This window comes from Hippocampus bargibanti, linkage group LG02 (assembly GCF_051943395.1).
Source record: "Hippocampus bargibanti isolate YZ-2025 linkage group LG02, ASM5194339v1, whole genome shotgun sequence".
In the NCBI taxonomy this organism is placed as follows: domain Eukaryota; kingdom Metazoa; phylum Chordata; class Actinopteri; order Syngnathiformes; family Syngnathidae; genus Hippocampus; species Hippocampus bargibanti.
In genome coordinates this window covers 20,076,717-20,092,704 of record NC_142735.1, presented here as the reverse complement: position 1 = coordinate 20,092,704, position 15,988 = coordinate 20,076,717, and the positions used below count along the sequence as shown (strand labels likewise).

Below are 15,988 nucleotides of genomic sequence, written 5' to 3'. Positions count from 1 at the left end.
TGTCAAGAGGCGGTGGCGGTATTCAAAGAATACAATCTTCGCCGACACTATGAATCCCGTCACAAAGACAAGTACGATAGCTTGCAAGGCCAAATATGAGCAGACAAACTCTCAAAGCGAAACAGCGGAATACGTTTGTACGCCAGTCTGCTGAAGAAGGCATCCGTTCGGTCAGCTTTCGGGTTTCTAAGCTGATAACAAGCAGCGGTAAGCCTTTCACGGACGGAGAGTTTGTTAAGAAATGTATGGATGCTGTCGCGGAGGAATTGTGTTCCGAGAAGAAAGATGCATATAATGCCGTAGGTCTGTCAGCGAGTACAATCACCAGACGCGGTGAAGAAATCGGGATGAATGTATATATGCCCAGCTGCAGCAGAAGACGAAAGAATTCGACTTTTTTCATTAGCACTGGATGAGAGAACAGACGTGCAAGATACAGCGCAACTGCTCATTTTTATTCGTGGAGTTAGCGCAAACTTTGAGATATGCGAGGAGGTGGCAGCCCTCCAAAGTCTCAAAGGGACTACAACGGGAGACGATATTTTTGACCAAGTGTACCAAACCGTGGAGAAGTTGGACCTGAGTTACAGAACTGTGATGGTCTGAAAGACGCATTCAAGCCCAACAGTCTCATTGACTTCTATGCCGCCCTCCCAAAAAACACATATCCAAACATCAAAAAACACGCAATGAAAATGTCCACAGTTTTTGGCAGCAGGTATATCTGCGAGAAAAGCTTTTCTCGCATGAAATCTCCGATGAGATCAAGATTGACAGAAGAACATTTGCATCAGTGCTTGAGACTGGCTGTAACTAGAATTGACCCTGCTATTCAACTTGTCACTAACCAGATGCAAACCCACAGTTCACACTGATGAACATACATCGGTAAGCTCACTTTTCTGACTTGAATGAGTCATTCTGAGCATAAACAAATATAATCATAACAAAATCTACTGGGATAAAATCCATCTTTACAGCCATACTTGTAGTGAAATGTATTGTGCTGTGTCGGTGCTGTATCACTTAGTTCACTTTCTCAACCCGCTTCCTTTGTGGTTTTCACAGGGAAGTTGATGAGAGAGAGCTGCAAACAGCGGTGTCTACAAGCCTACTGGAACCTACAAAAATAATCCTGAGAGGGTTACTTAGTTATTATTTATTTAATTAATAGTGTTATTATTTGTTTCCAGACTTTTTTCTGTAAAGAACCTGGAAAGGGTTATTTGTGTATGTGTGGCTTTCTGGAAAACACATTTTTTAAGCTCCCCGACAATCGTCACACTTTTTCTGTTACAAACTGACACCTGCCCCCCCATCGCAGAAGGGAAAAATGATGTGGCCCTCACAGAAAAATGCTTGGGGACCCCTGCCTAGACCATTGAGAATTCTAATTTAGCTAACCACATTAGCTCAACCCACCACCATAGGAGTAGGTTTTTTATGTTGATAATACTTTTTTGTCGGTTTAAAAACGCAACATGAGAGATCATGGCTAGTCAATAAAAGTGTTTTGCAATTTGCACATTTGTGAGCTGTGCTGAGGTGAACGTACAGAGAATATTGATGAGAATATTAAAGGCAACCGCTCAGTACACGCGGGCCACAAGGTTAATGACTGCAAAGGATGCCGGGAAGCGAGCGGCGATGGCGGGGAGGTTTTGAGACCACGGAGGAAAAAAAACCCTTTCTGTCGGCTCTTGGGAAGGAAAGGAAAGAGACGGAAAAAAAAAACAAATAAACAGGAATGCGCGCGGCCTCTGCTTGTTTGTTTTCCACCTGAAGAGACATTAGGTGGGTTGGGCTTGGACTCATGCCAGCATCCCATTAGAAAATCCAATTCTCATTCTGCAATTGAGTGATATTGTTATTCTGAACATTGATCATGTATAGTTTTATTGTCACATAATGCTTCATGTTTTGATATCAGATAGCATTATATGCTTTAAATGTATTGTATTGCTTGTCATTGTTATGTCATTGTTTGAGTGTACAATTTGATTACATTAGAATTACAGTAATTTCTGATTTGATTTATTTATTTCTATTTTCTTCTTTTGACATTACAAAATGAAATTGTGACATTTTTTGAACTGCAAACTCATGTCATTTTATATTGTTATACGTGTTATTGCACTTTTAATAAAGCTTTTAACATGATTTCAAAAATATTCTTGGTTCTTTATTGTAGTGCAATGACATTCGTTAAAGGACAACCGACGTCACTTTTTTTGTTTTTTAACTGACATCAGAAAAACGTTTTATAGCATCTAAAATACCCAAAACACGCAGTATGATATTTTTAGTCAAATGCAAAACACCAATAAAAATGACTTAAAGTGTTCAAAATCTGCAAAAAAATTAGCTGCGAATTGGGCATTTTCAAAAAGTCTGCCCCCAGTTCGTGACGTCACGCCAAGACGTCTTGCATTGCTGGAGAATCAAAACAATGGCTTCAGATTCGGAGAATATGCTTTCTTGTTACACGTCCAGTTTTGAATATGATTCAAATAGTTCTGAAGAAGAAAGAATACATGTTTGAAATCAATTAAAGAATTTATTTGTGCCATTTTGAGGCAACATTGGGGGGAAATCTCTCACCCAAAAAAAGACACAAAATTGCGACCTCCTGTGGCCACCTCCGTTTCAGCAGGCTGATAAATTCCTTATATTGCGCTTGGACGCCCTCTTCTGGCATTCTGGCGTCTTTTGGGTGCAACACGAGGTCCCCAGACCAAACAAGTATAGCAAAATACATTGACGTGATGGCAGGACCGCTAGAATGCGTCTTTTTTACGGTCTGGGGCGTTTCTTTAGTGACGTCACGTACGGACTGTCACCAACTCAAAAACAAGACTTCCCGAATATTCAGCGAGAGTCTTAAAACGTAAAATATAGCTATATGCGGTGGAATCTTTGTAAAATACGCTCAGTAGAAGTCATTTGAAGCCATTTTACAAATTATAGACACAACTTGTCCGGAGACGTCGGTTGTCCTTTAAATAAGTGTTTTAATCATGTTTTTGTTTATTCCTAGTTTTTATTATTTGCACTCATGTTTTTTAATGTTCTTAATGATGGTTTAATTTTTAATGTTTTGATGATGTTATTAAGCATATTTTTAATAACGCTTCTAATGATGTTTTTGGCTTGTGTTGAACAGATGCTGAACAACATAATCCACACACACTTTGTAAGCTGCTTTTACTTTTTACACACTCACACACGCACACGCCCACCCACGCACACATGCACGCGCACACACACAAGCACACACACACACACACATGCACAAGCCAAATATGATTTCATCAGTTTTTTCGTCCTTCCTCCTGCAAATGGAACACTGAAAATAAGGCACTTTATGTTCCAGTCATAAACAGTGTGCATCCTCTGATGACAAAATACATAATTTCCATGTGAGATTTCTAAATTATTAGCCATATTTTCAGAAGCAATGGGTATTTAGGTTACCAAGCCATATAGACAAAAACAGTACGACAGTACTGTCAGGCACATATTATTTATCCTCCGTGTAGAAAAGCTACTTACTGAGTCTTTGCTGAGTCAGTTGGAGTAGTAGTGGAACAATACACTGTAAGTAGTATTCTTTTATACTTGTGTTTTCACTACTATTAGTCTTAGTCTATATTGGATTGGATTGGATATGCCTTTATTAGTCTCACAGTGGAGTGGATATATATGTATATATATATACAGGTCCCTGCTCTCAGGTTGGGGGGAGCAGAGGACTAATCCCTGCAGCTCCACTGATAGCTTCTCTCTCTCTCTCTCTCTCTCTCTCTCTCTCTCTCTCTCTCTCTCTCTCTCTCTCTCTCTCTCTCTCTCTCTCTCTCTCTCTCTCTCTCTCTCTCTCTCTCTCTCTCTCTCTATATATATATATATATATATATATATATATATATATATATATATATATATATATATATATATATATATATATATATATATATATATATATATATAGGGCCTATACGACCATTAAGACTTAGTTCGCTGAAGAAGCATTTTGGATAAGAAGCGAAACATCAAAGTACAGATGATGGCTGAAGAACCCTTTTTATCGATAGTCGTACTCCTGTACGACTGAGAGTTTACACAGACGTATTATCGTGGATAGATTAAAAAAAAAACCCGGCTTGTCGTCCCGAAAGTAGCCTGTAAGGGGCGCTCAAAGCACGGCATATGGCGCCTTCATGGAACACCGCGACGCACGCACGCGCACGCACACACAAGCACGCGCACACACTTCTCGAAAATTGTGAGAAGAGGATAAAAAAAAAATATTTTCTGTAAACCAAAAAGATGGATGAAGTATCACAAGTGTTAGTTGGTTGAGGCGAGGGGAGAGGGAGGGGGCGTTTGATTTCAGCAGGTGTACATGTCTTGATGTTGTATCTGGTGGAAACAAATAAAAACCCCAAAATTCAAAGACCATTTGGCTTGACGAAAATATAAAAAAACAGCTGTAATGTTTTTATTTGGAATAAAAAAATGTAAAATAGAGGGAGTTCCACACCGAGTGACGACCCCCTCCCCCCTCCTCTCCCCACTCTTTCCGTCCCTGTGGCGGAGACGCACTCACAGTACGAGAGAGCGAGAGAGGAGTTGCAAGCTTGGCTGTGCTTCAGTTTGTCATCGCCCGGGCGGCAGCGCTGCACTAAGCAAGCGGCCACCGAGAGAACCGAACCAAACCGAACCTTATCATATCAGGGTAGCACCGGACGGTATCGCAAATTCACATCAAATAGGACGTTTTTTTTCTTTTTTCTTTGAATCTTTTTTTTTTCTTTTCAACTTCCCAACGTCTTAATATTTTTTACGTCCGGCGTCCACTTGCTCCAAAGAACCGGACCACATCCTTACAGAACCTGAGACGTGATGCGGACGTCCACCGACTAACTGGTGAACCGAACCGAACCCAACCGAACCGGTCACGACACTGACAAAAAGTGGACTTAATTGTGAGCGGAATAATTATTTGGCTCCATTTGGATTTCAAGTTCTCTTCATTCCTCGCCCTTGTGGATTTTTATTATTTTTCTCACTCCTTGAGTTCCGGAGTGGACTCCGGGGACGAGCGGAGCCTGTAGCCGGGCTGGAGCGCTTCAAGCTGGGCTACCGCGCGGCGGTTACCCGCTCCAGGTAGGAAGCACGTCCACCTGCTTCGCATTCATTCCACTCGCACTAATGTTCACTTCTAGTTTCCTTTTCACGACGTTGGCTCGCTTTAGCAGACGTTTAAGTGAGTTTAATGAAAGAAAATTACCCCAAGAATGAGCTTTGGACGTGTTTGCTGCGTTTTAAAACACTTGTTGTCCATTTGGATACGAGACCAAATCCGATATCTTGTTCATTTTTCTCTTTAATTGCACTCATGGCAGCATTGATCTTGTATCGATCGCCGTCCAGCAGAATCCAATGGAACCTGCCTGACAGCAACAGTCACGATTGTTCATTTCTGGTGGCCTCAATTTGGGCTTTCAACACCACAGTGTTTTGAGCCACTTCTAAGAAAGGGTTTGAGATAACAAGTTTGTCAACAACTGGATATAATCTGTCTTTTGAGCCTTACTCAAGGCCCACGGGTCACCAGGGCTCATGAGTTCCACTCATCGGCTCCCTGTTTCAGCGTTTGTCAGCGATGATGAATGTAGCCCCATAGGAGAGGTTTCCGGTTGGACTCCTGCCTGAAAATGGCCCTAAAAACAAACACAAATGGCCAACAACCAAATGGTCTTGTGTGATTTACTGTGCATTCTGCCAAGATGAACCAGCATGCCAGATTTCACATCCATCCGGTGCACCGGTGGCGCGTGCTGATGCTTGGAATACCATTAGAAGTCATATACATTAAAGCAATCATACCCTCATCATCTTTCTCGGAACCTGACAAGCGTTTTCGTTTGCATCATCAATGATGTCGAGTACATTTCATTTCCGTGCGTCCTGACGCTGGCAACATTCATGCCAGACTTCATAACAGCCAGCGCAGTTGTTATCTAATTTACCAAAGAGGATCTGGGACCCCTTAAGTCTGTATGTGTTTACAAGAATATATGTTGCGAAAATGTGATTTGTCACTTTGCAAATGCTATTTCGTCATAGATTCATATTAAAAATGATAAAGTCGAGACATTTTGGATATCCAGGCTCAAAAATTACTCACAAAGTGCTGAGGCGGGGCTGTTTACTGGGCGGAGTGGCATTCGGAACTTCACATTTTCACTTCAAAGAAAAATTGAAAAACCTTACATTTTAACTTCAAAGAAAATTGAAATTGTACTCAATGTGTTGAAGTATCTGCAAAGGAGGCTAAAATAGTTTGAATTATAATGATTCACCAGAGATACTTTCCTCCACGATATAAATCTTGACCAAAAAAGATGCATTTGGGGTGGGGTTAACCCCTGAAAGCCCAGTTCAGTTTCACACAGCTGCTGTTGTTTTTAAAAATCAACCTTTTTGAACCCAACCCTTTTAACATTGTAAATTATTTGCAAAACTAATAAGCTAAAAGTTTTGGGAATGGGGGTCTTTGCAGGACTCCCTAATGTTTGTACATGTCTACCAAAATACATCACGTTGGATTTTTTTGTGTGGGTATATTAACAGCTCCTAAAACATCCCAACAGGTGTATCAAAGGATATGTTGGGATGTTTTTGAGCATAGTAATACTTCTGAATATAAGATTTAGTTGTGTGGGTAAAAAAAAAACCACAAAAATAATACACATAAAAGCAATTTCAATTGACAATTGAGCAATGTTTTCTTTCTTGTATGTTCTCATCAGGACACACACGTTTCTTCAACACAGGCTTCAAAACAGCCTATTTTTTTGGCAGGGATCATTTCAAAAATAATGAGAAGCAATTTTTAAGTAGGTTCCGATGTTGCCATGCAACTCAAAAACTTGAGTTGTATGTCCTCGAAACACACTGACACTCTTTTAAGTGCACACGCACACTCTTTCACTGCCAAATGGAAATGTGTTTTGTGTGTGTTAGTGTGTGTGTGTGTCAGTCAGAGGCAGGGAATCTGGTCGCCCCGGTTTATGCCGGGAGGTGCGAAGAAACGCTTGAATGAAGGAGGGCTAGGCTTGGGACTATTAACATGCATATCGCACATTCCCATTTATCTCAAATTTGACCTTCTCCCTCACCCCCTTCCTGACGCACGACACACAAACGCACACAGAAAGACACGCGCGTATCTGTCTGGATATTGTTTCCCTCCTGACACCTGTCAATGGAACGTGTCGGGTATCTCGAACAGCGTGACTCAAAATACGTCCTGGAAGTAAACATGTCCACACATGTCATTTCAATGGGAAATGGCATCCATTTAAAAATAAGGCAATTCTATAAAATCTTCCAAACAGAGCATATGATTTGTTTTAAGAAATTTAAAGTGCAATTATGTGTTTCGGTTTGGATTCGATAGGATTAGCCTTCATTAGTCACGCAGTTCAGAAATTTACATTTCACAGCAGCAAAGTGATGAAAGTAAGAGGAATGGAAAGGAAGAAGTAGAAAAGCAAAATACAGGAGCTGCTTGAAAGGCAGCCACTCTGGCGGCGCCATCTTGGAAGCCAAAACAAAATAATATCACAACACAGAGATACAGTCATCCAATCTTCAGAACTTTCTGCACCTTCTTTTTTGTATGAAGCAGTTCTAGATGAAACAGGAGAGAATCAAAGCATCCTTTTCACCACTTTGATTCAGTGGGATTAAGATTTGATTGGATATGTTACAGCTGGAATTTTTGTATGGTTTATGAATACACGACATTACGTTAAAGATCTCCCAAACGGAAAGAATCCAAGTTGATGACATTGAAAGAAACCACCAATTGTCAACCTCATCAAAATGATTTTTAGCAAAGAGCAATACGTTGCGAGTGTGAATTGTTCCTCCAATCAATAAGACATTGATTGAAATCAACATGCATTAGGTTTGTGTGGAAATCATTGGCCGACATTTTATATCTGGAACACGCAGAATCAGGTGTTAAAAGTTAGCGATCGTGTTGATAAGCACGGGAGGATCTTTCCCACAATGGTGCACTCCTCTCCAGAATAAAATCAATACATACATGAGCAGATATCAAAGTATTCATGTTGTGTGTGTGTGTGTTGCATGTGTATGCACACATGTTTACCCTGTGCTTATGCTTCGGTGTATGTGTGTGCATGTCTTTCGTGTGCTTGTGTATGTTTTCTCCACATTTGTTGTTTTTGCCCGTGATGCATTCAGGCACTAGACAGGGTGTGTGTTATCTCACAATTTTTTTTCTTCGACAAAATGCTTTCTTTCTTTCTTTCTTTCTTTCTTTCTTTCTTTCTTTCTTTCTTTCTTTCTTTCTTTCTTTCTTTCTTTCTTTCTTTCTTTCTTTCTTTCTTTCTTTCTTTCTTTCTTTCTTTCTTTCTTTCTTTCTTTCTTTCTTCCTTCCTTCCAAAACGTTTTTCCTCACAGATATGTTGACTATAGAGGAAAAATAAGCTTAATGTCCTTAAAAGCATTGTAGTGATTGTTTTAACATTTTCCAAGGCTGGAGTGGGTGGAAGTAAAGACATGCATGCGCCTTTGAGAACGATTGGTCGCAGTTTGATGACATTAACTCATGTTTTTTTTCTCCTCATGATACTTTCAAAAGATGTGCTAAGAGTGGGAAACTTTAATACTTTTTCTTTTCTCTCATTGTCAACCATTACGATTCTTAATTTTGTTGGTGTGTTGAACGTGAAGAAGTCATGTCAATCCTTGTACTCTTACTTAAGCTTTTTTTGCCACACTGACTGGTATGGATTGCTGCATGTCAATAGACAGGATCTGTGTGTGTGTGTGTGTGTGTGTGTGTGTGTGTGTGTGTGTGTGTGTGTGTGTGTGTGTGTGTGTGTGTGTGTGTGTGTGTGTGTGTGTCTGAATGTGTGTCTGTTTGTGTGTTTGTCTGTGTGCGTAATCTGCATCAAACAATGGCATGTGAATGGTGTCATTAGCGTAATCCCTTTTGTCATGCAACTGGACCCTACACACACACAAACATACACACAGACAAACCCCCCCACCCCCCACACACATACACTCACACACATGCGCAGTGAACATCCTGCAAACATAAAAGCAGGTTTTATGCATGCGTGTTCTTGTTTTGCGTATGAACAGGAAGTGCTTGATCGACAGGTTTCCCACACTCGCTCACTAACAGTAGTCTTCCACACCTGTTCAAGAAACAGATTGAAGAATAAATGTGCTGTTCAGTGAACAATGTGTGGAATTTTCAAGTCAAAGTTGAAAGGAGGTCACCATTTAATTTCTTAAAGGTACAGAGCACCTTATTGACGCTAATTGATTTTCATGATGTTCAACAACTAGGAGCGCACTTTTTAAAATCCAAATCATCTGATTGAATATGTCAAGGTTTGCGAGGTGGTGATGGCGGGTTCGGATCCCAAAAAGCAGGGAGGAGGGAGCAGGAGGTTGTTTGACAAATTGTATTAAAATAAAGTCAGCAGGAACAAAATGTGAAACATCAAAATCATCTGAATGGAAAAAATATAAAGTAGCAAAAGAAGACCAAAAGTAAAAGTCCGCCAAGGTTAAACAAACACGTACACAATGCATGCAGCAAACAAGCTGCAAACAAACAATGAACTGGCACCGGATGGTCATGCCGGGTGTCCTTTTAAATGTCAATGATTAAACGACCAACACCTGCGAGGCTGCAGGCAGGGCTGACGTCGCTACCCGCTGGTTGCCAATCTGATCGGGACGACCAGCACCTGTGCAGCTGCAGGCGGGGCCAACAGCGCCCCCCGTTGGTCGCCAAACAGATCATGACAGTACCCCCCCTTCAAGGGGCTGCTTCCAGAAGTCCCAACAGTCTCCCAAAAGGTCCACTCGCCAGGGAACGGTCGGTGGACAGGGCAACCGCTGCCTCTCCAGCATACGACGGGCGGCGGCCTGATGGGAACGGGACTCGGCCTGGGGTGGACGAAGACGTGGCACGGATCGTCGTGGGCGTGAATGCGATCCCTCTCGCACGTTCACGCGACGGCGCATGGCTCTGCGTGGATGTCGAACTGCCAGGCGCAGAATGGCACCCCGTACGGCCGTATGGGACCAGGTCTCGGCCGGACGCCGACGTGGGCATGAACTGCCCGGCTCCGGGGGAACGAGACCAGTCCAGAGCCGCTCCGGGATCCAGCGGTGAGTGGGGTCTCGGACTGACGTTGACGCGGACGTTGCACGGCTCGTCGTGGATGAGACTCAATTCATCATGCACGACGACAGCGTGGCTGGACGTGGGCGTGCAATACCAGTCACCCAGTGTCACCCTGGACGGCCACCTGGAAGGAGGTCTCGGCCGGACGTTTACGTGGACGTTGCGGCTCGTCGAGTGACGCAATTCAAACTGTACGAGGCTTGCGCTAACGTGGACGTAGCATTGCCAGGCACAGGGTGGAAATGAGACGGGTCCGATGTATCTGCGGGATCCGATGGTTGGCCGGTTCATTCTGTCAAGGTTTGCGAGGTGGTGATGGCGGGTTCGGATCCCAAAAAGCAGGCCGGAGGGAGCAGGAGGTTGTTTGACAAATTGTATTAAAATAAAGTCAGCAGGAACAAAATGTGAAACATCAAAATCATCTGAATGGAAAAAATATAAAGTAGCAAAAGAAGACCAAAAGTAAAAGTCCGCCAAGGTTAAACAAACACGTACACAATGCATGCAGCAAACAAGCTGCAAACAAACAATGAACTGGCACCGGATGGTCATGCCGGGTGTCCTTTTAAATGTCAATGATTAAACGACCAACACCTGCGAGGCTGCAGGCAGGGCTGACGTCGCTACCCGCTGGTCGCCCATCTGATCGGGACAACCAGCACCTGTGCAGGTGCAGGCGGGGCCAACAGCGCCCCCCGTTGGTCGCCAAACAGATCATGACAGAATACAGCGGGTGTTTTTTGAGTTTGCAATTTTTTAACGTTTAGTTGAAACCAATTTCTTCAACAATAACAAAAAAGCATTAGAAGGTGAAACTGGTTTTCTTAAAGAGACAGTACAAATGATGTGTGATTAAAATAAAAATGTAAATGGACTCCAAATTCTGGTCTCTGAATTTTAAACCACCAAAAATAAAGTATAATGATTTTGTATGACTCTACGACAAAGGTAGTACTCTACGACAAAGGAAATTCTGCAGGAGTATTCAGTCTTTGCAACTGTTATTAGAATGTAGATTTAATGTACTACATTGGGCTAAAAAGTGAAGGTCCAGGTGCAAAAAAATGCAAACATTTTGAAATTAGACATTTTCAAATGCAAAAAGAAGTCCCAAAAAACATTTATAAAGGCTTGGAAAGACAAACATTTCAAAGCACAAACGGTAAAGACATTACACATTTCACACCAAAAACAGATTTGAACATCCCTTGGACTGGTCTTGGTGAGTCACAAGATCTGGGACCCTTTTCATGGCATCATCACTTGAAGGTTAATGTTGTCGCACTGCATGATGCTTCTAGCACGGAGACGCACTCTGAATGTCAATTGTCAACACACCCACACTATCCAGGTGCTTTGTTCCCCCTGCCCCCCCCCTCCACACACACACCTGTTGTGTGACTTTTATGCATCGCATACACACACTTAGTCGGAGACTGACTGCCTGACTCCTTGCACATGTAAATGAAAGCACAGTGGAGAAGTATAGATGGACTTCGACACTGTGCTGTGTTTTTCTTTTGTTGACACGATGACAAAGTTGTGCTGTCCCAAAACCAACATTGAGACTTCGACACTAGACTGAGGAAAGTAACGTGAGGGTGAGTAAAATAAAAGTAACTAAGTCACAGAATACTTAATGTTAAATAAGGCAATCTTTTCGAAAACACAAATATTTGAAGAAAAAACAACAACAGCCATATAACAACATAACACATTTGTATTGAATTTTGTAGTTTTTTTTAAACCATACCACAACCTTTAGGTCTCCGGCACATCACAATCGGGATGAATCCCCGATGAGATCCCACACTTAAAAATAGCATTGCGTTCACTTCATGTTGTTTAACTTTGTGACACGCAAAGATGCGGACATATTTGCAACTATTTGTGTTTTAAGGTCATGAGAAGTTTCTTTTTTAGGTGTCAAGAGAGTTCACAAAAATTCCAGCTGTGGCGGTCACACGCTCCCAACTGACATGCTAACACGTGTGCATGTGGGTGTTCACATATATGTGTGTGTGTATTCGTCCATGTGCGCACATCCACATTCCCACAGTCTGAAATTTCCTCAGCATGCCTCAAAATACAAATAAACAAAAAAAAAAACACACAAAAGCTTGGGAGAAGACGATATTGAATTAATAGCCAGCTGGTTGCTAATGGTAGCATCACATCGGTAAAAAAGATGAATACAATAAAATGCTTTGTTTAATTGCACAATTGAGAAGTTCAAGGTTTTAGGAAACAAAGTGTTGTGTCGCAGCACACGAAGTGGTCAGCATTATTGTCCATGAGACAAAGCAATGTGAAAATCCATCATACTGTATTCATATAGCGACAAAAAGCAGCAGTAAGATTCAACAGCATTTCTTTCGACGACTGTACAAGGAAGAAACCTGCATGATAACAGTTGTGGCTGAAGGCAACCCATAACAACCCATAATAACACTCCAGATGACATGGTGACACACAATTTGAGTGATTGCGCTGTTTCCACAGTGTCGGGTGAGCGTGACATGCTTTCGCCATCAGTGTACTATTTGTCGGGTCTGAGAGAAAGCATGTGCACACTCTTTCACTGCCAAATGGAAATGTGTGTGAGTTAGAGAGTGTGACTGTGAGTTGGAGAGGAAACATGGGTGGCCAACAGCAACAGGCTGAACATTTGCTGCTCATTTGCTGACTTAAAATGGAAGAAATGAAACTTTTGGACCTGCACTAACCTCACTCATAGTTCCCACTTTTACATGTGCTCTCTGGTAGCACATATGCTGTTCAAATGACAAGACGGTAACAAAATTGCTAACAGAAAGTTCAGTCTTTCTGTGTTTGACTGACTAAGTTTTTAGTGCATATCAAGTTCCAAATCTATGACTGACAGACATACCGAGTACATACCTACCTACCTACTGATCGACCGACCGACACACCAACCGACCCACCTACCTACCAATGACATTTCTAGTACATACTGACCTCATAACTATTTACCCACGAGGGACCTACACTACAGATCAATGAATTACCTAGTTCCAACCGACATATAGTAACCTACATATTCAACATAGGGCATCCGGGTAGTCAAGTAGGTAGCGCATCAACCTCACAGTGTAGTGGTGGAGGGTTTAATTCTGTTGGATGTTGCATTTTCTGCCTGTGCCTAAGTGTGCTTTCTCTGGGTAGGGCAAGTTAATGGAACACTCTAAATTGTCCCAAAGTGTGAGTGTGGGCACAGATAGTTGTTCATCTCTGTGATCCCTGTGATTGGCTGGCAACCGGTTCGGGTTGTCCCCCGCTTATTTTTCAAAGACTGGTGGGATAAGATCCAGCATCCAACAATACCCCTTTCAGAGTAAAGCAGATCGGAATTGGATATTCAACCTATCTTTACCTACCCAGTAACCCGTGCCGAGGGTCACCCCATCTCGTTCCTAAATGCCAATCTACTTAATTGCCTTGGGGCTGCTTTCTACCTACTGATTGACATACTTAGTATATTTTACTGAGTATGTGCATATCTACCTACCAACTACCTGCCTACCTCCCTCCCTACTTATCTACCCATCTTCCCACATAGGAAGTCCCAAGTACATACCGAGTCAACATCTACCTAATTACTCAGCCGCCATTTTGGATTGATGTACCAAGCACCAACTGATTGATATTCTTACCTACTATGTTATGATTATCCATTTATGAAAACAAATGTCTCGATTGTTACAATACATTCAGATTTTTCTCTTGTAATTGTATTTGTTGGGGGAGCTAGGAATAATGAGGACAACATTGTCTTCCAGAGTAATGGCAGCACCGAGCTTCCTGTTCTGCCTGACGGCGACTCTACTGTCGTGGTGCAACGCCGCGCCTTCTGACATTCTGTACCGGGTCCCTGAGGAGCAGCCGCCCAATACTCTGGTGGGCAGCTTGGCGGCGGACCGCGGGCTCCCTGACAGCGGACACCTCTACAAGCTGGAGGTGGGCTCGCCCTACCTCCGTGTCGATGGAAAGACGGGCGACATCTACACCACCGAGATCCCCATTGACCGTGAGACCCTCAGGGACTGCCGTAACCTCTTTGAGGAAGACAAGTGCTACCTGGAATTTGAGGTGTCCATTACGGACATGGTGAAAGGCATCGGATCTGGGCCTCGCCTCATCGAGGGCCGCATCGAGGTACTGGACATCAATGACAACACGCCCCAGTTCTCCTCGCCCATCCTCACCCTGGCAATCCCGGAAAACACCCACGTAGGCGCTCTTTTCTCCATCCCTATGGCGACCGATCGTGATGCCGCCAGCAACGGCGTTGCCGAGTACTCCCTGACCACAGGATCTGACGCCGATCAGCTCTTTGGACTGCAGGTGGCGGTGGACACCGACGAGAAGCTGCCTCAGTTGGTGGTTATGGGGAACCTGGACCGTGAGAAGAAGGACTCATATGACCTGAATGTCCGGGTGGTGGACGGCGGGCGGCCAGCCAGAGCCAGCAGCGCCCTGCTCCGGGTGGTTGTCACTGACCAGAATGACAATGCGCCAAAGTTTGAAAGAGGTCACTATGAAGCTGAGCTGGTGGAGAACAGCCCTCTGGGGCACTCTGTGCTACAGGTCAGTAGACCCTTGAAAGTACAGATGAGTAGATTTGATCTGAATAGTCGTCCACAGTGGGAGGTCTGCCATTTCTTTTTGTTTTAGCCTGTCTAAGTTTTGTCCCCATGGTCCCACCATGGGAGATCGGGGCTACTTAGTCCCAAAGGCTTAAACTACCAAAAGGTTCAGCCTGCAGTTTTCCATAGACGCAGTCCATTCCCACGGGTTGTGTCTTCTGACGGTAGCCATCATGTTTCTCACGTCCCTTGCCTGAAATGTGGATGCCAAGCAGCCATGTAGGACAAATGTGTCCATGGAAAAGTTGAATTAAGTTCTCTGCCGATTCTGCCCCCAAAGTCGACGCAAAGCGCCACTCACTCAATGTTTGATCATACACAAATTATTTGGTTTATGAACAACCAGGATTACAAACAGTTTGGTTCATGATTTTTTTTTGTCGGTTGTGGTTGACTCAGAACTTTGTGCTTTTTCTTGCGCCACATAAATATCATTGGCTCCTTGCTTCAGGTGCCTGTGTTTTTTGGGGCTTTTTCAGAGTATTTTTGAGTAGTAGTGTTAATTCTAGTTTAATTAATGTGGACAAATCAAAATAAATGAAGATTTTTAGTAATTGAGAATTCAACATCAGTCAAAATAACCAGTTACCAACCCCCTCACATAATCGTATTTCCGCCAAAGACTGCCTGAAATTTCCCAGTTGAGTTCAAACTCTCAATTCCATTTCGGTGCCCTGAAAAGTAAGATGGGAAGAAAAAAAAGCTTGAAGAGGGCGATATATCCTGCATCATTCATAATATCGGCAATATCACCCGCTGCAATTTTTGCTGCTAAAAAATTATGGATGTGGGCGGGGAGGTCACTAAATTTTCATATATTTACATCTCGTTCTATGGCATTTCTTTTTCTGGAATGTTTTGATGTTTTTTTTATAAATCCTCTTGTTGCCGGATTGGTTGAGAGTGGTTTCTAAGTTGCCACTCAGCAAACCAAGCTTATCTTCCACGCTGTAACGGAATTGGGACAGTTAGGATTTGCCAAGGTGATAAATTCCACATGAGTCACCCATGATGTTGCCTTGTTAGCATAAGACGTGGAGCTGGTGCAGAAGTCATTGGTCGCTTTGTCGGT

General features: G+C 42.9%; 1 protein-coding gene across 3 annotated transcripts in view; it reads left to right on the top strand.

Moving 5' to 3' along the window:
* Nucleotides 1-4,623: 4,623 nt before the first annotated feature.
* The window catches only part of LOC148901829 (protocadherin-1-like), a 192,239-nt gene continuing 180,874 nt past the window's right edge, over nt 4,624-15,988 (top strand). For all 3 annotated transcript variants that reach the window (XM_088989875.1, XM_088989874.1, XM_088989876.1), the window contains exons 1-2: nt 4,624-5,166; nt 14,050-14,857. In XM_088989875.1, coding sequence (XP_088846001.1) covers nt 14,054-14,857 — 804 coding nt within the window. In that variant the 5' untranslated portion in view covers nt 4,624-5,166; nt 14,050-14,053. The remainder of the gene's footprint in view (nt 5,167-14,049; nt 14,858-15,988) is intronic.